Source organism: Grampus griseus (assembly GCF_964374135.1).
Source record: "Grampus griseus genome assembly, chromosome: 20".
NCBI lineage: Eukaryota > Metazoa > Chordata > Mammalia > Artiodactyla > Delphinidae > Grampus > Grampus griseus.
The window spans coordinates 31,416,922-31,441,085 of NC_139014.1; the positions used below are offsets into that span (position 1 = coordinate 31,416,922).

General features: G+C 50.8%; 1 protein-coding gene across 1 annotated transcript; it reads left to right on the forward strand.

Moving 5' to 3' along the window:
• The first annotated feature begins 517 nt into the window (after positions 1-517).
• On the forward strand, positions 518-23,569 carry TRIM25 (tripartite motif containing 25). Its single transcript, XM_082679581.1, has 9 exons — positions 518-1,163; positions 5,369-5,464; positions 8,417-8,650; positions 10,727-10,898; positions 12,407-12,472; positions 14,666-14,692; positions 15,017-15,100; positions 15,179-15,277; positions 16,731-23,569. Exons 1-9 carry the CDS (start codon positions 561-563, stop codon positions 17,258-17,260), a joined length of 1,911 nt encoding a protein of 636 aa, XP_082535707.1. The 5' UTR covers positions 518-560; the 3' UTR covers positions 17,261-23,569.
• Positions 23,570-24,164: the final 595 nt, after the last annotated feature.

The following is a 24,164-nucleotide window of genomic DNA, read 5'->3' on the forward strand; positions in this document are numbered from 1 at the left end:
CTGCAGAGATTGTAAGCCGATACGCCAGCGCCCAGGACCAGGGAAGAGAAAGGAAGGATTTAAAAAAAAAAAAGGCAGTCAGTCGTTTACTGTTCCTGCAGTTATTTTTTTAAGACCCTGTCCTGATAAGACAGCCTTGCTCGCGGGGCGGTGCGGACAACTCCTGTCCGGATGAGTTCTCCGAAGGAAGGTACCTGCTGCAGGGGCTTCTGTGCAGTAGTCCCCTCACTCCCGGGATCCGGGGTTCACCACTCGAGGCGTCAGTTTCCTCATCCGCAGAGTGGCCGCAAGAACCCCCTGGTGGTCGAGAGGCTCGTCTGAAACCCCGAGCCCAGCGCCCCGCACCCAACCCCCGGAAACCACCGGGGTACGAACGTCGCAACTCGCACGTCAGCAACCCTGGGGGCCCCGCGCGGCCCGCCCCACCTGCCCCACGTGACTTCCCGAAAGGCCCGGGGACCGCCCCTCCCGCAGATCAGTTTCGTTTCCTTGGCGGCCTCCGGGCGATAGTGCAGCAGTCGCGGCCGCGGTTCCAGCGCGTCCCGTCGGGTTCCCCCAGGATGGCCATGGCGGAGCTGTGCCCCCTGGCCGAGGAGCTGTCGTGCTCCATCTGCCTGGAGCCCTTCAAGGGGCCGGTCACCACGCCCTGCGGCCACAACTTCTGCGGGTCGTGCCTGGACCAGACGTGGGCCGTCCAGGGCCCGCCGTACCTATGCCCGCAGTGCCGCACCGGCTTCCAGACGCGGCCACAGCTGCACAAGAACACGGTGTTGTGTGCGGTGGTGGAGCAGTTCCTGCAGGCCGAGCAGGTCCGTCCCGAGCTCCCCGACGACTGGACGCCGCCCACCCGGGCCGCCGCCCCCAACCAGGCCGACCAGGTGCCTTGCGACCACTGCCTGAAGGCGGCCGCCGTCAAGACGTGCCTGGTGTGCACGGTCTCCTTCTGCCAGGAGCACCTGCGGCCGCATCTCGACAGCCCCGCCTTCCGGGACCACCCGCTGCAGCCGCCCATCCGTGACCTGATGCGCCGCAAGTGCCCCCAGCACAACCGGCTGCGGGACTTCTTCTGCCCTGAGCACGGCGAGTGCATCTGCCACATCTGCGTAGTGGAGCACAAGACCTGCTCGCCTGCGCCCCTGAGTCAGGCCAGCACTGACCTGGAGGTAGGGGCTGGCGGATGAGGGCCCAGAGGGGCAGCCTGGGCCTGCTGGGTTGTGCGGAGGGCACCACTGTGGGCATCTTGGCCTACTTGGGTCACCTGGGTGCGGGGGATGGGCCTCGCTGGGCCTGAGATCAGGGCAGGGGCATCCCCAGGGTCCAGGTAGAAAGGGGCTGGGAGAACATACAGCCCTTCTGGATCATTCCTGGTCTACCTTCTCTGCCCCCACCCCTCTCACCCATTATACGGAGGGACATTGCTTGCCTTAAGCCTAGCACTTGTCTGACATGGTTAGTACAGGGTTTTGAACATTAGATATGAGCGCTAGAGGTTACCTCTGTTCTCTCAATAAATCCGGGTAGCACCCGGGAGGTGGGTATAATTAGTTATTTACAGCTGAGGAAATGGAGGTTCAGAGAAGTTAATTTAACCTGAGCTAACCCAAGTGGCCAAGTGGGCATTGGGCCCCCAGCTGGTCTGGCTCCACATGTGCTGTTTCTCCCTATGGACCAGCCTCAAAGCCAAGTCCACGGAGTTCAGAGCATAGGACATTCCTGAGGTCATGTGAGAAAAAGCCTTTGGTGAGCCAGAGACTTCCAGCGACCAGGGAGGACAGTTACGGGTGGGAGGGTGGGCAGAGTCCCAGGAATCCCTGGACAGGATGCACAGCCAGACTCCTGCACCGTGGCGCCCTATATACTTCCTGTGCCGCTTTAAAGCACAGGACTGGCCCTCATCAGTAAAGTGAGGGGGTGGGGCTGGGTGGATTCATTCCCAAGGGGCCTTTTGGGTCTGTGGTGATTTCAGTGGTTTGGGGATCATAATTTCCCCCTGTGGACTCCAGGCAGAGGCTGAAAAGCTGTAGTCTAACTACCTTTCATTGCATCCGTCTGAGCTCCAGAGTGAAGCCTGATTTCCTTTCACTCCGGCAGTGCTGTCCGGGAGAACAAGGGCTGTCCTCGTATCATCAAAGGAGACGGGAGGCCTGTGGGAGGTTTGCAGTGGCGCCAGGGCCAGGGTGAAGGCTTTGCTCCCGTCCGGGCACGGCTCCTCCCTGGCCTGGTCTGCTTCTCCAGTCTGAGCTGGGTTTCTGTGTACTTCCTCCCTGAGTCCCAGAAGTCAGACCTCAGGCAGTGCCTGACAGTTGACTTTGGAGGTACCACCATCTCAGGCCCAGACTACCTGGGTCTCTACCTGTTGCAGGAAGGAACCTGCCTGGCCTGCGGAGGCTGGAGCCCTGCTCTGCCCTGCATCCGCTGTGGTTCAGGGCAAGTCACTGAGTTCTCTGAACCTTATCTTCATCCGTAAAATGGGATTAATAGCATTCCCTCCCCACCTCCAAGGGTGACCAGGAGGCTCCGGAGGGATGAATTGTGTGGGAAGTGCCTCGTAGGCAGGCCCCAGGGTCAGGCTGGTTGACACAGGCTCTGACCAGGGCTGGATGTTGAGATTTGGGTTTGAATTCTGGCTCTGCTTCCTAGCTAGGAACTCAAAAAAGGGGCACAATAATAGTACCTATCTCAGAAGGTTATTGGGAAGATTAAATGAGATGTTCCGTAAATGGCATTTTACAGTTCGCTAATGCTGCACAGACGTGCCGCTATCATTTCTGTTACTCAGAAATCCCTGAGCAGAGTTTGCTGCATGGAGGGGGTTAGGCTGCCCAGATCTTCTTTGCCTCAGGATGCATGGCTCTGAGGACTAGGGTAGCCTGGCTCCTATCGAAAGACCCTTCTAGAAGTTCTTATCCAGGAGGCTGAAGGCAAGTAGGGGCAGAAGGACCCATTTCCGCCTGGTCTGGAGCCCCAGCTCCCTCTCAGCCTCCAGGGCCTGGAGCTGGAGTCTGCGCTCAGATTATTTGTATGCCATACACACTGGGCTTTTTAATCCTTTTACCAAGGCTTTCCTGCCATCTCTCCCCTTCCCCTCGTTGTCCTGGCTTGCTCAGTCCTTTAACCTGTCTCCTTTTCCAGCCCTGCTGCTGGTCAGTACTGGTGGCAGAGCCAGCCCAGCTTGGCCCAGTCACTGGTGTGGGGTGGACTCAGGACTCCGGTGCCTCCCACGTGGAGGACCCAAGTCCCCAGTCTGTGAAGCGATCCTCAGAACTTCGAAAGGTTCTCTACCCTTGATTAGGGGATTGTCGCTGCTGTCAAAGTCCTTGGGTGGCTTTCCTTTCGTCATCTATAGCCCTGTGGGCCCCTCTCTACCATCAGGGGACTGTTGTATGCATTTGATTAATAGTGGGTAAAATCTTTCAGAGTATAGGGTTCAGGGGTGTACTACTAAGAGTGAGTCTTGGAGGTGAAACATTTGGCAGCCCCCAGGTATTCTGAGGTCTCTTCCAGCTCTGAGACCTGTGAGGCCAGATCTGCCTGGGCCTGGCCTTCTGCCTTTGGCCCACAGTTCATCTTGGCCACTGTTAGAGACCAGGTCAAAGGGCATTGTCACAGAGGTCACATCTGAAACGCTATCAGTGACTTGGGCTTTTGGGGTTGAGTTAGTGTGGCCTTGGTCTCTGCTTCTAGCTTTTACATGTGACTCTCTCTGGGTTGTTCAAATCCAGAGTCAAGGTCAGTGGTGGAGTGGGAGAGGCAGGGAAGAGGAAGGGAGGGCCAGAGTATTGTTGAGCCAGCTAGTTAGGGGACATACATTTTTTTCTAGAATTTTCCTGTGTGCTCAGTTTGGACACAAGTCTGTAATTGTAACACCAGGATCTTGTAACACTAGTTAATGGCGATGTGACCTAGGGCAAGCCACTTAATTACTCTGTGCTTCAGTGACCTCATCTGTAAAGGGGGGATAACCCTCTACCTCCTAGTGTTGCTTTTAGCTTTACATAGTTAATACATGGAAAGCACTAGAACAATGCCTGGCTGAGAGTAAGTACATGATAAACACTAGCTCCCATTATGGTAGTGGTGGTGGTGATTTTCCTACCCATTTCTATGCCCCAACATTTCACCTGAGTAGGGTGAAATTGGACATTGACTATGAAAATTTATGGCAATACTAAGAGGCCTTGGGTGATATTAGCTTCCACTGGGCATAATTTACCTTTGTATCTGAAGGCTAGGGGCCTAGCAATTCTGAATCACCTTAGTTCAGTTTCAGGGACTGAACTGTCGATGGCTGGTTTACTGCTGGTTCGTCCCTATTCCTAGGGTTTAGCCCTTGGAGGTCCCTGCCTGTGGGGCTTATCAAGTGAGCCTTGGACTCTGATCTTTGTCCACCTGCCTCTCCGAGGCTGACAGAGGCCCTCCCAGCTGTCTTCCAGAACTGGCCGATGGATCTGGGAGAACAACCCCCGATGCCAGGCTTATCTCTCTGGGTTTCCTTCTTCTGGATCTTAATTACATAATCCTTCCCTGCTTTCTTAGCTCCCCATTGGTTTTTAATAGATCCCCCCTCCCCCAATATTCTGTCTGCTTTTATGGTTGTTTGCAGTGGGAGGCTTGGTTTGTACAACCCCGCCTGCCACTTTCTGAAGCAGCTGCCCCAGCTCGTTCTGTCTGTGTGAGCTTGACCACCTTGCTGTCCTCTTTGCCTCAGTTTCATCATCTATAAAATGGGTGCTAGTGAAGAAGCTCATAATCAAGCTGAAATTTACTAAGACCATTTGTCCTGACTAAGATCCAGGCACTATGCTGAGGACTTAACCCTGCTTCAGTTAATTCTCCTACTAGCCCTGCGGGGTGGGAACAGTTGCGTTGATATCTATTTCATGGCCAAAGAAACAAGTGAGAGACAGCTGGAGAGCCTGGGTATTGAGTCTTGTCCGTCTGGCTCCAAATCCTATCCTTGTAACTTCTTTACTGTCCAGTTCCCCTGAAAGGATGAAGGGAGGCAGTAAATATGAGAATGCTTCAAAAAGCTACAAGCAGGGACTTTCCTGGCTGTCCAGTGGTTAAGACTTCACCTTTCAGTACAGAGGGTGCGGGTTTGATCCCTGGTCAGGGAGCTAAGATCCCACATGCCTCGTGGCCAAAAAACCAAAACATAAAACAGAAGCAATATTGTAACAAATTCAATAAAGACTTTAAAAATGGTCCACATCAAAAAAAACAAACTTAATAAAAAAAAAAGCTACAAGCAGATGAGACTTGGGGTGGTGGAAACACCTGTGGGATAGACTTGAGGGCAGTCGCTGGTGTTGGGTGCTGGTGGGGGGCTGGATGGGGTATTTTCTCACTCGGTTTGTTTTCTCCGCAGAACAAGTTGAGGCATAAACTGACTGTCATGTACAGTCAGATCAACGGGGCGTCAAGAGCACTGGAGGACGTGAGAGCCAGGCAGCAGGACGTGCGGGTGAGTGACAGGGCTCCCCGCCACCAGCCTGGCCCTGGAGCCTCCCTTCACCTCTGGGGAGGACAAGGCTTGTGTCAGGTTCACTCACAGTGTCAGAATTCGACTTCAGCCTTGCAGAACATGCAAAAAGCTATGTGCCCAGAGAGATCCTTCACAGACTCAAAGCCTACCTACAAGCCCAACCATTAAAAATTAGGGTTAAAATATAGTCATATAAAAAGTGGTTATGATTTAAGGGGGAGAAAAACAGGAAGTAAAAGTTGCATCTATTTATTTTTAAAAAGTGTATTTGTTTCTAGGGCGACTGTAACAAGTTACTGCAGACTGGGCTTACAACCACAGAAATGTGGTCTCCCACAGTTCTGGAGGCCAGAAGTCCCAATTCAAAGTGTCGACAGGGCCACACTCTTTCCGAAGGTTCTGGGGAAGAATCCTTCCTCGCCTCTTCCAGCCTCTCGTGGCTCAGGCATTCCTTGGCTGGTGGCTGCATCACTCCAATCTCTGTCCCTATCTTCACACGGCCTCCTCTGTCTTCTCCTCTTTTGTCTCTAATAAGGACACTTGCTATTGGATTAGAGCTCACCTGGGTAATCCAGGATGATCTCATCTCAAGATTCCTACCTTAATTACATCTGCAAAGACTCATTTTCTAAGTAAGTTCCGAAATGTGGACATATCTTTTGGGGGGCTGCCATTCAACCCATTACAGGAAGTATAGGAAAAAAGACTGGAAGGAAATATAATAAAGGAATAGTAGTGCAAGTGTTGGAGTGGTAGAATTAGGGATATTTTTTTCCCTCTAGTTTTTTTTACAGTTTTTATAAGGTTACAATGCTTTTACATTGAAAGAAGATTTGATTTTTAAGCATTCTGGTCTGGAGCTGCAGCATTCAGTTTTATTGCCACAGCTGTGGCTTAATTAGATGAAATGTGGGTTAGAATACTAGCCTGTGTTGGCAGATCTCTGAGCCTTAGTTTTGAAGCAATCACAACTTCTTTCCAGAGGTGAGTTATGAGGCTTAAATGAAAGGATGCACATGAAAATACCTGTATCAGTGGGGGGGCAGGCTAAACTGCTGTAACAGAGATACCCCTCAAAATCAGAGGTTTAAAGAAGATAGCCGTTTATTTTGCTCCCTGTGACAGTTCAGGTGAGGAACCCAGGCTAGTGGGATGGCTCTGCTCCATGTGATCCTTCAGAGTTCAGGATCTTTCCTTTTTATTGCCCTTCCTCATCTCTGTGGTTGCAGCTGGGTCACCATTACATCTTTGCTCTAGCCTGTGAGAAGGGGGAAGGAGAGTGTTGCCATTATCACTTTTGCTCCTGTTGTGAGCAGCTTAGTCACATGACCAAGCCCAGCTGCAGGGGATGCTGGGAAATGTAGTCTGCGGCTGGGCTGCCACGTGCCGGTCTAAACTCCAGGGGTGTTCTCTTATTGACGGGAGCAGAAGGAGGATGAATACTCAGGGACATTGGTAGTCACATTGGAGGTGGCAGGGTAAAGTGTTGGTTAAAGAAAGAATTGAATTCCCGGGACTTCCCTGGTGGTCCAGTGGTTAAGACTCTGTGCTTCCACTGCAGGGGGCACGGGTTCAATCCCCGGTCGGGGAACTAAGATGCCATGTGCCGCGCAGTGTGGCCAAAAAAGAAAGAAAAAGAGATAATTGAGTTCCAGTCTTCCTGTTCCTCTTATGTGTGTTTCTGTCACGTTTGATTCTGAGCTATTGAGGTTTCCCAACATGTAAAGCGAAACTGCAGCTTCTAGAGCAGTGCTGTCCGCTAGAAATATAAAGTGAGCCTTATACTGTGTATAACTCTAATTTGAATAACACATGAAATTAATTTTAATAATATATTTTATTTAACTCAGTATATCCAAAGTATTATTTTAATCAGTATAAAGTATTAATGAGATATTTCAAATTCCTTTTATTTTACACTTATAGCACATCTTAACTTGGACTAGCCATAGTTCAAGTGCTCTGTAGCTGCGTGTAGCAAGTAGCTATGGTATTAGAAAGCGCAGTTCTAGAGGAAATTTTCTAGAGCAGCCTCATACCCCTTAAAAAATTACTCATGAACTGCTTTCCAGCTTAAGAAATAAAATATCGCCATGGAAGATGAAGCCCCTGCTTTGCTTCTCCCTTTTTATATCCCCTTTCCTCTCTTCCAGAAGTAACCACTATCCTGAATTTATACATTCCCATGTGTTTCTTTATACTTGTAATATGTATGTAATGTATTCCTTTGGCAATAAATACTACCATTCTGTTTGTTTCTAACCTTTATGTAAGGAGCATCATACTGTATGTCTTCTTCTACAAGTTGTTTTTCCCTTATTACTGTTTAATATTCCATCCTGTGAATAATTTTCCGTCTTCTATTGATAGACATTCAGGTTGTTTCCAGGGTTTTGCTAATTCAAACAGTGCTGCTTAGAGCATTCTTGTGTGTCTCTTGGACAGGTTCTGAGATTTTTTTCTTTATTTATTTACTTGGTTGCATGGGGTCTTAGTGGCTGCAGGTGGGCTCCTTAGTTGCAGCTCCAGGACTCCTTAGTTGCGGCTCGCCAGCTCCTTAGTTGCGGTACGTGGGCTCCTTACTTACGGTTCGCGGGCTTCTTAGTGGTGGCATGAGAACTCTTAGTTCCAGCATGCATGTGGGATCTAGTTCCCTGACCAGGGATTGAACGCAGGCCCCCTGCATTGGGGGCACGGGGTCTTATCCACTGCGCCACCAGGGAAGTCCCAGATTTTTTCTAGAGTATATTCCTAGACTGAGTTGCTGGGTCAAAGGGTATGAGCACCTTCAGATACACCAGATCTTGCTCTCCAAAGTGGTTGCATCCCTTTGTATTCCCAGGAAGTATAGGTAAGAGCTCCTGGCGCTCCGTGTCTCAGGCTTAGCTTTTTTGCCGGTCTGATGGATGCCCTCTTGTTTTGCCTTCTCAGGAGGTTGCACACAGGAAGATGGACCAGCTTAGACAAGAATACATGGAAATGAAGGCTCTCATTGATGCCTCAGAGGCCAACTCCGCACGAAAGATAAAGGAAGAGGAGAAGAGGGTCAACAGCAAGTTCGACAACATTTATCAGATCCTCCTCAAGAAGAAGAGTGAGATCCAGACCCTGAAGGAAGAGATTGAACTTGCCCTGACTAAGGGGGACGAGTATGAGTTTCTGGAGGTGGGTCAAGATGAGGGCGTTGAGTACTCTTTCTGCCTAGCGTCATGATGTTGACTGTGGGTGCGTTGGGGCCCTCGAGGAGCTGAGGCTGTATGAGGTCATGGGAAGCATCCCTGAGACACATGCTGTGTTAGTTTTCTACATTTCATGACAACTTACCACAAACTGAGTGGCTTAGAAGAACATCTGTCTGTTATCTCACACTTTCTGTGGCTCAGGGCATGGCTGAGGTCTCACCAGGCTACATTCCTTTTGCAGCTCAAGGTTGTCTTCCAAACTCACATTCTTGTTGGCAGAATTCAGTCCCCTGTAATGCAGGACGGGGGTTCCCGTGTCCTTGCTGGCTGTCAGCAGGGGCCGTCCGCAGTTCCTAGAGGCTGCTGTGATTCCTCGCCGTGTGGCCCTCTTTCGAGTTGGCAGCCGGCTTCTTCAAAACCGGCAGAGAATTTCTCCCTCCCCGAAAGCCCAGTTCCTTTTTTAAGGACTTTTACCTGATTAAGTGAGGCCCACCTGGGAGAATCATCTTTTTGATTAACTCAAAACCAACAGATTCGGGATCTTAATTACATCTCAGTATTCCTTCAGTTTTCCCATGTAATGTAACCTAACCATGGAGTAATATCCTTTCATACTCAGTGTCATGCTCATACTCAGGAGGAGAGGATGTATAGGATGTGTGCCCGGGGCAGGCAGGAGTCTTGGGGGCCATCTTAGCATGCTGCCTACTGCATAGGCCTCCACCGCTTGCCTCCATCCTGCCTCTGCACGGCCCCTGGAAGTGTCTCTCTAAAGCACAGGCACCACCCCCCGCCCTTTCTGATTTCACATTCCCACAGGACCTTGGTGACCAGCCTGCCTTTGCCAGCCACCCCCTGCCCATGCCCTGTGCTCTAACCACAGCAGAGCACTCCTCAGATGCACTGGGCATTGGGAGGGAATGCCGTGGCTGGCTCTGCCTAGTAAACCCTGTCCTTTGTCCTCAGATCCCGTTATTCTGCCATTGCTGGCGATCCGGAGCATGTTACCTGCCTCTGCTCTTGCCCTCGACAACGTTGTTTTAGATGTGCTTGTTTTCATGTCTGTTTAAAAGGCTGTCAGGGGACCTGCCTGGTGGTCCAGTGGTTAAGACTCCGTGCTCCCAACGCAGGGGGTGTGGGTTCAATCCCTGGTCAGGGAACTAAGATCCCACATGGCGCACAGTGTGGCCAAAAAAAAAAGAAAAAAGAAAAATGCTGTCAGCTCTTTTCAGGCGGGGCCCTTCACCCTCCTGGCATGTCCAGTGCACGGCAGAGTGTCTGGCACGCGGCAGATGTTCTGGGGTGGCCCGTTGATTGGGTGACGTGCTACTTTGACACGTCCAAGGCCCAGATTCCATGTTCAGGTCCTGAGGAAGGACAGGAGTGCCTGGCAGCCTTCTCTTCTCTGTTCAGGGTCTTCTAGCCACACCTAGGCTGGATGGCATTAAGTTTCATCTCACGTGCTCTTTCCTGTTTGCTGGCCTAGCCGCCTTGAGCGCCCACATAAGGATTCCGAGTCCACATCTGGTCCTCTGGTTGCTGTATGACATGATTTGGTCCCCAGGTCTGGAACCTTCTGTAAGATCCTGCTTTTTCGTTGGATATGTGGCTGAATCCTGCAGCCTTCCAGGCATTCCTGTCTATTTTCAGGACTTGTGTTCAGAGCTGGTCCTTGCGGGATGGAGATGGTAATGAGTCTCCTGTACTTCTTCAGCCACAGCTGGAGGGGTGGAAAGAGCATTGTCCATGGGGGTCAGGAGATCTGGGTCCCAGCTTTGTCCCTGCCATGAATTGGCAGAGGTCCTGGCAAGACACTTGTCATTTTTGACTTCAGTTTTCCCGTTTGTAAGGTGAGGGACCTCTGAGGGCCCTTCCAGCTCCAGATCGCTGTGTCTTGAAGTGGCACTTTAACCCCCAGTGACCTCTGGCTCTAATTTGAGAGGCTGATTAGACTTAGTGCCCATGGGCACAGGGAAGCTCCTTCTGGGGTTCATGAGGCCTGAGCCCAGGCCCTGGCTTCAACCAGAGCTGCCTGAACTAACCCCCTGGCTTGTTGCAGAAAGCAGCAAAACTGCAAGGAATCACAACGAAGCCAGTCTATGTCCCCAGGGTGGAGCTGAATCACGAGCTGATAAAGGGTGTCTGTCAGGGCACCTCTGAGCTCAAAAATGAGCTGAAGCAGTACCTCAAACAGCTCCAGGACAAGAAGCCTGAGGAGCTCATCATCCCAGGTAACTATTAGCAACCTCCTATGCTTTCCACTGGGAGCCCTGAAATGGGATGTGTCCCCTCAGTGTTTTGGGGTGGGAGAGAAATCTTGAACTGGAGCATTGGGGCTTGAGTTTCGGGGGTTATAAAACATTTGCCCTCCATCTAGGAGGTAGTGGGGAGTTTTTGCCTCTTCCTGAGATTGTAGCTGTCCTTCCTAAAATATTTTTGGGGGCTGGATGTTGTGAAGGGTCTTTCTAGATAGGCTTTTTTTTGTGAGTCTGAGGTTGGCTCAGATGGGCTGAATGGATTCTGGGTTGTCAGTGTTATTTGGTAGGGAAGTGGCTAGTTTGGGGGTCAGAGAAACATGGAACTTCTTGATACCCCCTGCCCTTCCACTTATATCCAACCCATTGTCAGATTTTGCTTCTTAAATATCTCGTGCTTCAGTCCGCTGATTTCACTGCCAGCCACCAGTCACCTGCTGTCCATTGCAATCACCCGTGGCAGCTTCCTAATGAGTCCCTCTGCATGCACTCCTGTTGCAGCTGGAGAGAGCTTTTCAGGATGCAAATCTGATTTCTTGGCACCTTCTCCCCTGCCTCCTGTTCAGAGACTTTCCGTTGCTTTTAGATTGCAGACCAGACTCTTGACCCTGGCTGTCAACCCCTGCCTGGTCAGGCCCCGTCTGTCTCTTTAGCCCTGAAGTTACCCCCTCCTCCCATACATCCCTCTACACTCTACAATTCTTCAAATATGTTAAGCTTAAAAAAAAAAAAATGTTAAGCTTCCTGCCACAGGGCCTTTGTACATGCTCCCCCACTGCCTAGAGGGCTCAGACTCCAACATCTTCACCAGGTGACTCCTGTCACCCTTCAGAGGTCAGTTGAAACATTCCATTTCTCAGCAAACCTCCCCTGTTGCCACTCCTCCTCCTCAGACCAGGTTGCCGGGTCCTTATCATCCCTCGGGGCCCTTAGCGCATCTGTCATTTTACTCTTCCTTGCCATTCACCAGACTGTGATCAGTGAGGGCAGGGGCTGGGTCTGTTTTCATCCAGCACTCTCCCCAGCACCTGGCACAGAGGGGAAAGCCACTGATGGATTAGCCCTGCATACTTGTTTTCCTGCTATGTCAGTGATCACTGGTCTGGGGAAGGAGGGGTGAGAGGAACCAGAGGGAAAGGAGCTACCACGACATGCCAGACATCTTGATCTCACCACCACGAGCGAGGAGAGTCAGCCCCGTCATACGTCGGAAGAAACCAAAGCTCACGGACGGTTCAGAGGTCATGGAGCTGGGTGCTGGTGGAGGAAAGACTCCACCCTGGCTGCATGTTAAGGCAGAGAAAAGAGGGAACACGCCGAATTTGTCTTTCAGTTATCTTGTTTCTAGTGCTTGTAAGTGATCGGATGGGGAAGGTCAGCGGAAATCAACTTTGTAAGCCTCTCCCCGCCTGCCGACCGCGGGGCTGGCTCCTAGGCTTGGTTCGGAAGAGCCGCATAGACTACCCTCTTCTTCTTTGGCACAGGGGGCCCTGGAGGACATGACCTGCCGCACATGCCGAAACCCCCACGGCCTGTGAAGAAGATCCCAAGTAAGTAAAGTAAGCCCACCTCTGTCCCTGGGGCAGCAGCGACTGTGGCAGGCGGTGCTCGGGCTGAGGCACTGGCAGGCGTCACGGCTCCTTTCAGTGGGGCACAGCCCATCCCAGGCTCCGCGGGGCCCGGGCGCACCTGGAGGCAAGTGCTGCCTGACCCCACTGAGGGGAGGTGGCAGGACTGTTGCAGGAGCCCTGCTGGGGCACGCGGGAGGACCGGCCATCAGCACTGGATATTCTGACTGCCTGGAACGGCAAGATGACCGAAGCTGGCTTGTCTTGAGAAATACTTACGATGCCCGAGTTCTGGCATTTGGGGTGACCCCCTGAGCAGAGGCTGAGCCTCACCGTAGCCCAGTGCCGTTCAGCCTCGGGTTGGGATGTGTTTCTGCCATCACAGAGCTCTTCAACCTTTTTTCCCTGTTGCCCTCCTTTGCTCTTACCTCTCAGGCCCTTTTAGAAATTATTTTCCTAATCACCCCCATCCATGAAATTTTAATACCGCACATACGATATATCTGTTTATATACTGTGCTTTTATACATAAAAAGAACAAGTTTTTTCCATCCTTCTCTCCCCCTCACCTCCTAAGAATCAATTTTTGCTCCCCCTTGGGGGCGAAATCACCTTGTTGAGATGGGGCTGGGGTGAAGAATGGTCCTCAGTTTCCTCATCTGTCAAATTTGGACCATAATGATGTCCACCTCATGGGATTATTGTGTGAGGTTCACATGGGACACTGATGGTGAAAGCTCTCTAAAGGACGGGCATATGTCACCGAACTGTTGGCCAAAAAGTCAGTGAGGACGGAGGAGGGCTGCCCCCTATTGGGTGGTTGGGATGAGAGAACTCCGGGCTGGTTTTTGTTGTTGTTTGCTTGGTGTTAGTGTTTAGTGGTTGTCTTTGGCAGACAAATGTGTGATACCAGTTCCTGAGTGGAATGGGGTCGGGGACTGGGATGCCTGGGACAGGTGAGGAGGGAGCCATCAGCGGAGCCTGAAAACGTGGAAGGGCACCTTGTGTGAAGAGGGAGGTACTGTAAACCTGTGGCCTTCTCAAGGCACAGCTCCTGAAAGCCTCCTTCCCGCTGCCCCACTTCATAAGCCCCGCGCTTCACGTGAGTGAGCTGTGGGGGGCTGAGGCGGGGAAACAGGCAAGGAAGGGGTAGGCTCATCACTGTGGATGAGGCTTCTAAGAATCGTGCTGCCTGGGGGGGGGGCCCTTTGCCTGAGGCCAAGGTCATAGCCCGGGGTCCTGCCAAGATGCTGGTCCAGTGGCAGTGGGCAGGAGAGGAGCAGGGGGGAGATGGGAAGAGTGAGAACGACTCCCGAGAAATACGGCTGGGAAGCGGGAGGAACCGGGAGCCAGTGGGGCATGTGGGACCAGGGAGGGTCTGGTGGGGGGAGAGCAGGGCTGGTCTGGAATGTACAGGATCCTGCAGGCAGGCAGGGATGAGATCCAAAACCCCCTTTGTCATTTCAGTGGTGGGGAAGGTGGCAGAAAGGGAACTTGAAATCTTCTAGCCTGCTCAAACTTGAGCCTTCATCGCAATCCCAGGGGCTTGTAAGAGACAGACTTCTGAGCCCCACCCCCAGACTCTCAGTTTCAGCTGGTCTGGGTGGGTCTGAGAATTTGCATCCCTACAGCTTCCCAGGTGATGCTGATGCTACTGGTTTGGGGACCACGCTTTGCGGACGGGTGTTTTAGCTAAACTCAGTTCCCACAGGCACACACTCGTGATACTTTCTAAAGACTGCCGTGATCCTTGGCAAGCACATTTTTTTGGCCGGCTCCCTATGTGGGTCTTTTTTTGTGTTTGTTTTTGCATTTTTTCTTCTGTGGAGATATAATTTAATACTGCAGTAAAATGCCCAGATCTTAAAAGTACAGTTAGATTAATTTTGACAAATGCACACATCTGTGTTACCATTACCCAGATCAGGATAAAGATTTCCATTATTCCAGGAAATTCGTTCCTGCTGCTTATTAGTGAGCCCCCTCCCTACCAAAACCATGATTCAGGCTTCTATCACCGTAGATTGATTTGCCTGTTGACCCCTTATATTTTTCGAGTTTAAAACATCCTAGCTTTATTTACGTGGGTCACATTAGTGCATTGATTGCTATTATGGTGTTTTGAAAGGGTCATTGTGTTTAAAATATGTTAATTCTGAAAATTTTCTTTTTCAGAAGAAGAAAAGAAACCCAAGAAACCTGGTAAGTTACGCATTTCTGCATCTCTTTGTTTCTTGAGTGCCTGAGTGTAGAACTGAATGCCAGCAGGGAAGGCTGAGCCATGGGGCTCGGGGGTCTGGGCTCTGTGACTGTGTCCCGTGCTGGCAGCCAGGCCTGGGCTTGGAGGCGGCAAGTGTAAATGCATAAGACCAATAGGATGAGTGTTGCCCTGTCTGGACTCATTTGTGTCGCCGTGGCTGTCCAGGTGTGTGTTTGTGGAAGCAGCTCTTGAGAATCAGCGTGGCAGGGAGTATAGGCCATCAGGTCACCCTGTCACGTCCCCAACTCATGCGTCTCCTCCCTCAGCCCCAATCCTTGTCTCAGCCAGCAAGCTTCCCACCTTCGGAGCCCCAGAACATTTAGTGGATCTCAAACAAACTGGCCAGGAGGGTGAGTTCTGGTGGGCCAGGGGCAGTGGGCTGCCCACTCTGAGTTTGTTCTGAAAACATCTCTCTCTTCTTCATCCAGCTGAGGCCAAAGTCCCCGCCAGACCGTTGACCCCAGTGACTCTCAAGGCCAAGGTGCTGGAGACCTTCCTAGCCAAGTCCAGGCCTGAGCTCCTGGCGTGTGAGTAGCTGCTGGCTTGCTTACCCTTGCCTCTGTCTAGCTTGGTCAGCCTCTCCCCTAGAGGACCCACTGTGCTCTACTCTGTCACATCCTTACTTGCTCCCCTCTGGCTTCCAGCCCGGAAGTGGTGGGAGTTCCTTCCTCCAGGCCAGCCTAGGGGCCACCCGCCCGTAGCTTCACCCACAGAGCATCCTGCACTTGTGCTCACTTCCACGCAGTGGCCATAACCTCTCTCTGCAAAGTGCGCTCTGGCCCTCCTTTCCCCACAGCCACAGCAGGCTTGTTGGGGAGCAGTGGATGGCTGGTTCTCGGGCCGGCGCCTCCCCCCACCGCCCCCCATTTGTGGGGCCCCCTGTGCTCTGTGATACAGCCGTGTAAGCAGAGGAAGCGAGTTCTAGGGACTTAGGATCTTAGAGGACATTTTCCCAGGCCATTCATTTTGCCCTGGGGGAAAACCGGAGCAAAGTATCCTTCCCTGAGCCCCCGAGCCAGGGAGTGGCAGATAACCCCAGTCCTGAATTCCCAAGCTAGGGATTGTCTTCTCTGCCTGCTGTCTCCCACTGGTCCAGGGTTCCCTGTGAGCAGAGGGGCAGAGATGGGTATGTCCTGGGGAGGAGGTGGAGGGTGGGGACAGCACTCATCTCTGCTCAGTCTTCGGACTTGCCAGAACTGGCTGGAAGTGTGGCAGGAAGGGCGGGGAGGCCATGCTCGTGTCCCAACCAAGGAGTATATTCAGGTCATGGGTGTGCTTCCAGACCTTGACTGGTTCCCCGTTGCAACCAATACAAGTCTAGACCGCTTAGCTCTCTACTTGTGGCCCCATGTGTCCCTCTCCTCCTGCTGTGGCCTCTGTGCTCCCAGCTGCCCAGCCTTCCCTGGTCCCAGCACCTGTCCACCGTCCTCGTGACTCCACGTTTGCCTTCACTGTCCCCTCTGCCGAGCATAGCCTTTCTCCCTCCTCTGCTCTCCTCTGTTTAATTCTCTTCCTCTTCCTGTCGCCAGCTCCAATTCTAGCCCACCTGTGAAGTGTTCCCCTGTGCTCTCCCCACCCTTTAGCCGTTGCCCCGTGGCTGTGTCCCTCCAGCAGTGTGCCTGCCCTTTAGCAGAGTGCAGGGCCCGTAGTGTTGTCATTACTGACGGGCTTGCCTTGTTTGTGGGAGTGTGAGCTCCACAAGGCCAGGCACCGTGTCTGGTTCATGGTTGTACATCCTGCATGGAATCTGGCATAAGCCAGGGGCTCAATAAATGGTCTTAGATGGAGGAATAGACAGAGAGATGGGTGACTAATAGAGGCACAGATGGCTGGATTGATGGATAGAGAGATGGACAAATGTCCGCCTGGCTAGATAGAATGGATGGATGAAACAAATGAATAAATATGACCAGTTAGGAAAAGGATTGAAAGTGAGAGCACTTTGGGCTCCTTGTAACTGACTCCTTGGTGCTCCCTTAGATACTGTTAAAGTCGTCCTGGACCACAACACTGCCCACAACAAGGTGACTGTGTCCAAGGACTACACCGTAGCTTCTGTGGCTGACGTACCCCAAAACTACCGATCACATCCCCAGAGGTTCACATGCTGCCCTCAGGTGTTGGGCCTGCACTGCTACAAGAAAGGGATCCACTACTGGGAGGTGGAGCTGCAGAAGAACAACTTCTGTGGGGTGGGCGTCTGCTATGGCAGCATGGAGCGGCAGGGCCACGAGAGCCGGCTTGGCCGCAACAGTGCCTCTTGGTGCGTGGAGTGGTTCAATACCAAGATTTCTGCCTGGCACAACAACGTGGAGAAAACCCTGCCCTCCACAAAGGCCTCGCGAGTGGGCGTGCTTCTCAACTGCGACCATGGCTTTGTCATCTTCTTCGCCGTGGCTGACAAGGTCCACTTGTTGTATAAGTACAAGGTGGACTTTACTGAAGCTCTGTACCCGGCCTTCTGGCTGTTCACCACAGGCGCCACGCTCTCCGTCTGCTCCTCCAAGTAGGCGGGCTCTGGACGCCTGGCCTGACTGCCTGTGCAGTGCCCGGGACTCTAGTGAAAATGCTGTATGTAGGTGGAGCTCTCAGGGGGGTTCCTGAGAGTCCCCAAGGGCTGAAAGGATGGGAGGGGAGCTGGTGAGGGTGGGAGGATAGGGAGATGGGCTAAGAGGATGGGTTTGGCCAGGGAAAGGGATGGGGTGATTGCGTTATGGGTGAGGAAGCCTTTCTGCCTTCTGCTGCCCATCAGGCAGGATGACCCCCCCCCCCTCTTGTTCTGGTAGATCTCCAGGCTGCCCGGTGGCCGGGTGCGGCTTTGCGGAGTGAAGTCCTTAGTGCCCCTCTGCTCTTGGACATAATCTATAGCCACTGTGGGTTCTTCCTTAGGCCTCTGGTGTCTGCCTCTCTGCTGTCTGGGGTAGCCTTCAAATCTTGGAGTTTTGATGATTCTCTACAGAGCTACTTAACTCTATAGATTTTTTAAAACATTCCGAAGTCACTGAATTTCATTATTACTCACCCTCCACTACCTACACGTGGGAGTTGGGGTGAATGCTCAGACCTCTGGTTATTTTCTGTGCTTGAGGGAAGCTGCGCACAGCAGGTCTCCACCCAGACCAGAGTTTCCCAAAGAAGTATGTCCTTTTCCTCCACTGTTTCCCTTTCTGTCTTGGACCTCAACACCCCATCCATGGTTTTAAAGTGTTGAGTCCAACAGGACCCTTTTCAGTCTAAGATTTCAAACCATAATCTGAATCAGCCTGTTTTGGATTTGTGATTCAGGGTCAAGGTGACCCAGGTCCCATGTGGCTAGAAACCCCTCCCACTCTCATGTATTGTGAAAGGCGTCTCAGCAGAGATGCCTTGGTTACAACTACAGAGCCTTCTTCCCCTAGCCCAGGCTTTGGGGCAAGGCTCTTCACCAGGCAAGAGGGACCCTGACTGTGTTCACAGTTGGAGGTTTTCTTCTGAGTGGAGCCTCTTGCCTTCTTACTGATCACCCTCCTCAGTGACAGCCTCTGTTCCCCAGGATTGTGAGATCCTGCACTGGCTGGTGGAGATACCACCGTGGCCAGCACAGTTGAACGTTCAGCTAAGCCCGCTGTCAGGCAGACAGGCCAGGTGTGGCTACCTCAGGGACCATACTAGGTCACCTGCTGGGCTGACTACCTATGGCCAGAAGGGCCTTCTAGCAGATCCATGGGAAACAGCAACATTCCCGTTCAACCCAGCACTGGTCCTTGTGTGAGTTAGAGGCCTGTCACCAGCCCTAGCCCTTTCTACTTTCCTCCTCGTTTGAGCCAATTCCAGATTTAGGAATTGACCAGGCAAAGGGTCAGGAAGACTTAAGGACCAGGGAGGAAAGAAGCTGCCAGGCTTCAGCACAAGGAGCTATTTTTCCTGCAGTGTTTCTGTGCAGTGAAAATAACCCCAGTCCACTCAGGGCGGGAGTGAATGGATTGCTGGAATTTCCCAAGCTCCTTATATCCTGATACTGTCAGGATGTAAGTTCTGATCCCCAAAGTGAGAGAAATGGAACCTCTTGTGGTGAAATGTGTCCTGCTCTGGGCTTTGCCAAGAGGGAGAGCTGAAGTCAGCCTCCTTGTGGTATGAAAAGGATAATAATACCACTGGAGACGGGGACCCCAGGCCTGTCCACATGGATGTTTGACAAGTTAGTGCTTCTGGAGCCTTGTGCTGGGCCCCCAGGGCACTCTAGCCAGGCCCAGAGCACTTGATATTTCTGACAGATGTGTTCATCTGTGTCACCTCCCAACAAGAACTTCCACTTCCTTGGGAGAGAAATCATCTTTGTAGGGAAGATCCCCCTGCGATAGCTGAAATGTGGTTTTTAAAAGTTTTCTTTCTTTGCTCCTGGGAAGAAAAGTTCTTTGTTGATTCTTCTCTGCTTTTGGAGATGGTCCAAAGCATCTTCATCGATCTCCTGAAACAAACGCCTTGTTTGAAGACAGTTTATACTCGGGAAACAGCTGGGTTTAGAGGGGAATGCCGAAGATTAAACCACGGGTCCTGCTTGGGCTCTTCTGCAGAAATGAGGGCAGCCAAGAGGGCTGTTCCCTGATGATCTGTCATCCAGCTCAGGAAAGGGAAGCATGAGCCCCTGTGTTGATGAGAGGCAAGCAGGTAACCCAAGGTGAGCCCTGTGTGGGTTCTTTGCGTGAACTGAGGGGCATTCCGAACCATTCTGTTTCCAGTGGTGAGACTTTACGTCCCCTCCCTTGACTTGCGGGGCCGGTGCCCGACACTAGCGTCCTAGAGTTGGGGGAAATTTTGTGTTCATCTGACTTCCCGTTTTGCAAAGTAAGTCAGATGGGGAGGTATCGGATGACTCCACTCACCGCTCTTGACATCCCATTATGGAGGAGGTACCTCCTTAGATGCCCCTGGTACCCTGGAGGAAGGGTCAGAACTTCCCAGATACGCAGACATAAAAACACTCTCCCAACCTAGGTATCAGGGGCTGTCTCAGTCACTCTGGTGTGACAAACGAAAGGTCAGGGTCAAGTGTTCATTATTATTCAAGGGCTGCTTGGTTCTCCTGTTATAATTACTCTGAAATGGGTCTGTGATCTATACATAATACTGATACATTATTTCTTACCTTATTCTGCCCCACTGTATTGATTTTAAATAATTAGGAGTATTTAAGCTTATATTCTTGAGCTTATATTTTTAAGAGTTGATTCTTTCAGAGATAATAAGGGCTGTAGACACAGATCTTCTGAAACCCACGAGAAATACCAGAGCCAGGGCCCGCTGACATGCCTTAGAAGCTTTGAATGCAATAAAGCTGTGTGTGGTATTGTTTCACACATTGCAGTGTGTGTAGAAAGTGTTACTTACCTGTCATGCTGGAGTCAGCAAATGAGGTGTCCAAGGGCCCCTGGCTGCCCCCCACCCAGATGCCTGGGGGCTGGGATTTCAGCAGAACTATAGCCCATTTGAGGCTGTCATGGGTGTGGCAGCCACTCAGGAAGCTTTCGATGCAGAAATCTCAGCTGGATAAGATGTCCTTCTGGGCTTTGCCTCAGGATGTGGGTGGGGAGGAAGGGGAGGGGTATGAGTGAAAAGGTAAATGGGGTAATCAGGGCAACAGTGATGGAAGTGGGAGGGTTCATTGTATTATGCCTTCTATTGTTATCTCAGTTTGAAATTTTCTATAATAAAAAGTTGAAAAAATGAAACAAAAACCAGCCAGCAGTGGGCCCTGTTCACGGATTTTATCCTTGTTTGAAGAGAGGTAGGAGTTGGGCTTGGTGTGGATTTGAGGTTGTTGAATAATAATTTGACTGGCTGTTGTCTCTTGTTCCTGCTGGGGAGATACTAAATCCTTGGAATTTCCCCAGTAATAGGAGCGTCCTTATTATTCATGAGCCCCTTGGATCACACCTGAATTTATGCTAAGAAGTGAGATGACCCAGGATCGGGGCTGGTCGGCAGAGAGACCAGGCGTGAGATTAGAGGGTTGGTCTCCCTGAGCCAGCCTTACCCCCAGGAGGGGAGAGGGGCTGGAAATCGAGTTGAAATATGTGGTCAGTGATTCAATCAGTCGTGCCTGATAAAAGCTGGTCACCCCAAAGACCTGAAACAGGAGGGAAGAGGGCAGGGCACAACCTTTGAAAGAATGACATAGCCCGAGGACATGACATAAACTGATTAGAAGCAAATGAGTCCAAGCTGGAGGACAAGTCGACTTCACTAGACGTTGTGCCTCAGTATACACTCTTCTTCTTTTTAAATGTATTTATTTTATTTATTTTTATTTTTGGCAGCGTTGGGTCTTTGTTGCTGCGCGCGGGCTTTCTCTAGTTGCAGCGAGCAGGGGCTACTCTTTGTTGCGGTGCGTGGGCTTCTCATTATGGTGGCTTCTCTTGTTGTGTAGCATGGGCTCTAGGTGCACGGGCTTCAATAGTTGTGGCACGTGGGCTCAGTAGCTGTGGCTCGTGGGCTCTAGAGCTCAGGCTCAGTAGTTGTGGCGCACGGGCTTAGTTGCTGCGTGGCATGTGGGATCTTCCTGGACCAGGGCTCGAACCCATGTCCCCCGCATTGGCAGGCGGATTCTTAACCACTGCGCCACCAGGGAAGCCCGGTATACGCTCTTTGTAACACATCAGCAAGCTAAATGACACAGCCACAGGCGCCATGACAGTTCCAAGGCCCACCATAAGGATCAAAAAGTGGGCGGTGGCCCAATTCCTGGAAATCCCCACCCCTTCCTGAAATAGCTGGAATACTCCTCCCACTCATTAGCCTATGAAATCACCCACCTCTTTAAAAACTGAGAACCGCATACCCTGGGGCTGCTCTCAGCTTCTGAGATGGCCCACACGCTGTCTGTGTAGTGTGTTTCTTTCTAAATAAATCCACTTCTTACCTATCACTTTGTTTCTCACTGAATTCTTTCTGCCATGAGACATCAAGAACCTGAGCTTCATTAAGTCCTGAAACCAGGTGTGTGATCTCAGTTGGAAGACGGTGGGTTTTGCCCGGGTTTGAGTCCCGGCATGTGGGTTCAAGTCCCAATCTGAGGTGCATGGTTTCAGCTCCACTGAACACCCCGATTCCACAGGGAGAGGGACAGGAGCTCTGGGTGGTGTCCCTTCTGGACCTCACTCCATATGTCTCTTCATCTGGGCAGTCTTGATCTGTATCCTTTCCAATGAAACTGTAATCATAAGTATAGTGATTTCCTGAGCTCTGTGAATTCGAGTAACACTTACACTGAAGCTGAGGGAGGTCATGTGCTATAGACCGGAGGTTGGTGCTGCCGCCCAATTCATATGTTGAAACCTCACCCCCAGTGTGGTGGTATTGGAGGTGATTAGAGGGTGGCACCCTCATGAAAGGGGTTAGTGCCCTTATACGTGAGACCCCAGAGAGCTCCCTCACCCCTTTTGTCATGTGAGGACAGAGCAAGAAGACAGCTGTCTCTCAACAAGGAAGCAGTTCCTTACCAGACACAACCTGCCAGCGCCTGCTTCTTGGACTTCAGCCTTCAGAGCTGTGAGAAATAAGTGTTTTTGTTTAAGCCACCCAGTTTATGGCATTTTTGTTATAGCAGACCAGACTAAGCCTTCTGGATGTGTGTGTAGCCAGTTGGTCAGAAGTGTGGGTGGCCTGGGGACCCCCTGAAGTGTGGCTGGGGTCTGAAGTGAGGGCAGTCTTGCTGGGACTGTGTCCTTTGGCCTGTGGAGCCTGACTCTGACTCCAGGGGTTATCAGCAGAATTGTACTGCAGGATGCCAGCTGGTGTCAGAGAGAGATGGCAGGACTTGCAAACTTTGAATAAGCCCTTGACCAACTTGTCAGAAGAAACTACACTGTTCTTTCTTTCTTTTTAAACATTTCTTATAGCAGGTTTATTTGCAAAAACTGGAAACAACCCAAGTGTCCATAAACAGGGTGAACAGATAAATTTTGCTGTAGCCATACAGTGGAAAACTGCTCAGCAGTATAAGGAAGGAACTATTGATGCACGTGAAAACATAGATAAATCTCAAAATAATTATGCTGACTGAAAAAAGCCAGACGTGAAAGAGTATATAGTGTATGATTGCATTTATGTAAAACTCTAGAAAATGCAAACTCTCTATAGTGACAGAAAGCAGTTTAGGTATTGCCCTGGAAGGGGGGTGGGCAGGAGAGGCTGCAGGGAGGGATTATAATGAGGCATGAGGAAACTTAGGGGAAGATGGTTATGTTCACTATCTTGATTAAGGTGATAGTTTCATGGGTATTTGCGTATGTCGAAACTTAAATTGTACAACTTAAATATATGCAGCTTACTGTGTCAATTATACCTCAATAAAGCTTTTTTTAATTTTAATTTTTTAATTGAAGTATAATCGTTAGCTCCAGGTGCACAATTTAGTGATTCAATATTTCTATACATGACAAGATGATCACCACGTTTAGTTACCATCTGTCACCATCAGTCTCCCTCACCTCTTTCATTCATCCCCACAACCCCCTCCCCTCTAGCAACCCCCTCCCCTCTAGCAACAACCTGTTTTGTTCTCTGTATCTATGAGTCTGTTTCTGTTTAAAACACATTGTTCTATATATGCAATCTAAAAAAAAAAAAAGGTTCTGGTGAACCTAGGGGTTGGACAGGAATAAAGATGCAGATGTAGAGAATGAACTTGATATGGGGAGGGGGAAGGGTAAGCTGGGACGAAGTAAGAGAGTAGCATGGACATATATCCACTACCAAATGTAAAATAGATAGCTAGTGGGAAGCTGCTGCATCGCACAGGGAGATCAGCTCAGTGCTTTGTGACCATCTAGAGGGGTGGGATAGGGAGGGTGGGAGGGAGGGAGATGCAAGAGGGAGGGGATATGGAGATATATGTATGCATATAGCTGATTCACTTTGTTGTACAGCAGCAACTAACACACCATTGTAAAGCAGTTATACTCCAATAAAGATGTTAGAAATATATATATAAAATAAAATAATAAAATAAAACAAAACACATTGTTCGTTCTTTTTTTTCGTTTTGGCCGCGCCTCTTGGCTTGTGGGATTTTACTTCCCCAACCAGGGGTTGAACCTGGGCCTTTGGCAGTGAGAGCACCGAGTCCTAACCACTGGACCACCAGGGAATTCCCTAAAACACACTGCTCTTAAAGGAGCTTCGAAAGTTTCTTCTTTCCGATGCCAAGTCTCCAGGGCTTAAAGTCTTGGGTTTTGCTCTCTCACCCCCACTCCTCTTGCAGCTTTTTCTTCCTCACTGTCACTGTGCCCACAAAAATACTCAGGATGTCAGTTACAGAAGTGTCCTCCCATTCAGAGATGCCACTTAAACTGTCATGGGACACTCTTCTGTTCCAGTGAAAAGTTCAGGACAGTAACTTTAGACTCCTTAGTAAAGTACAGAAGGGTGGTGAGT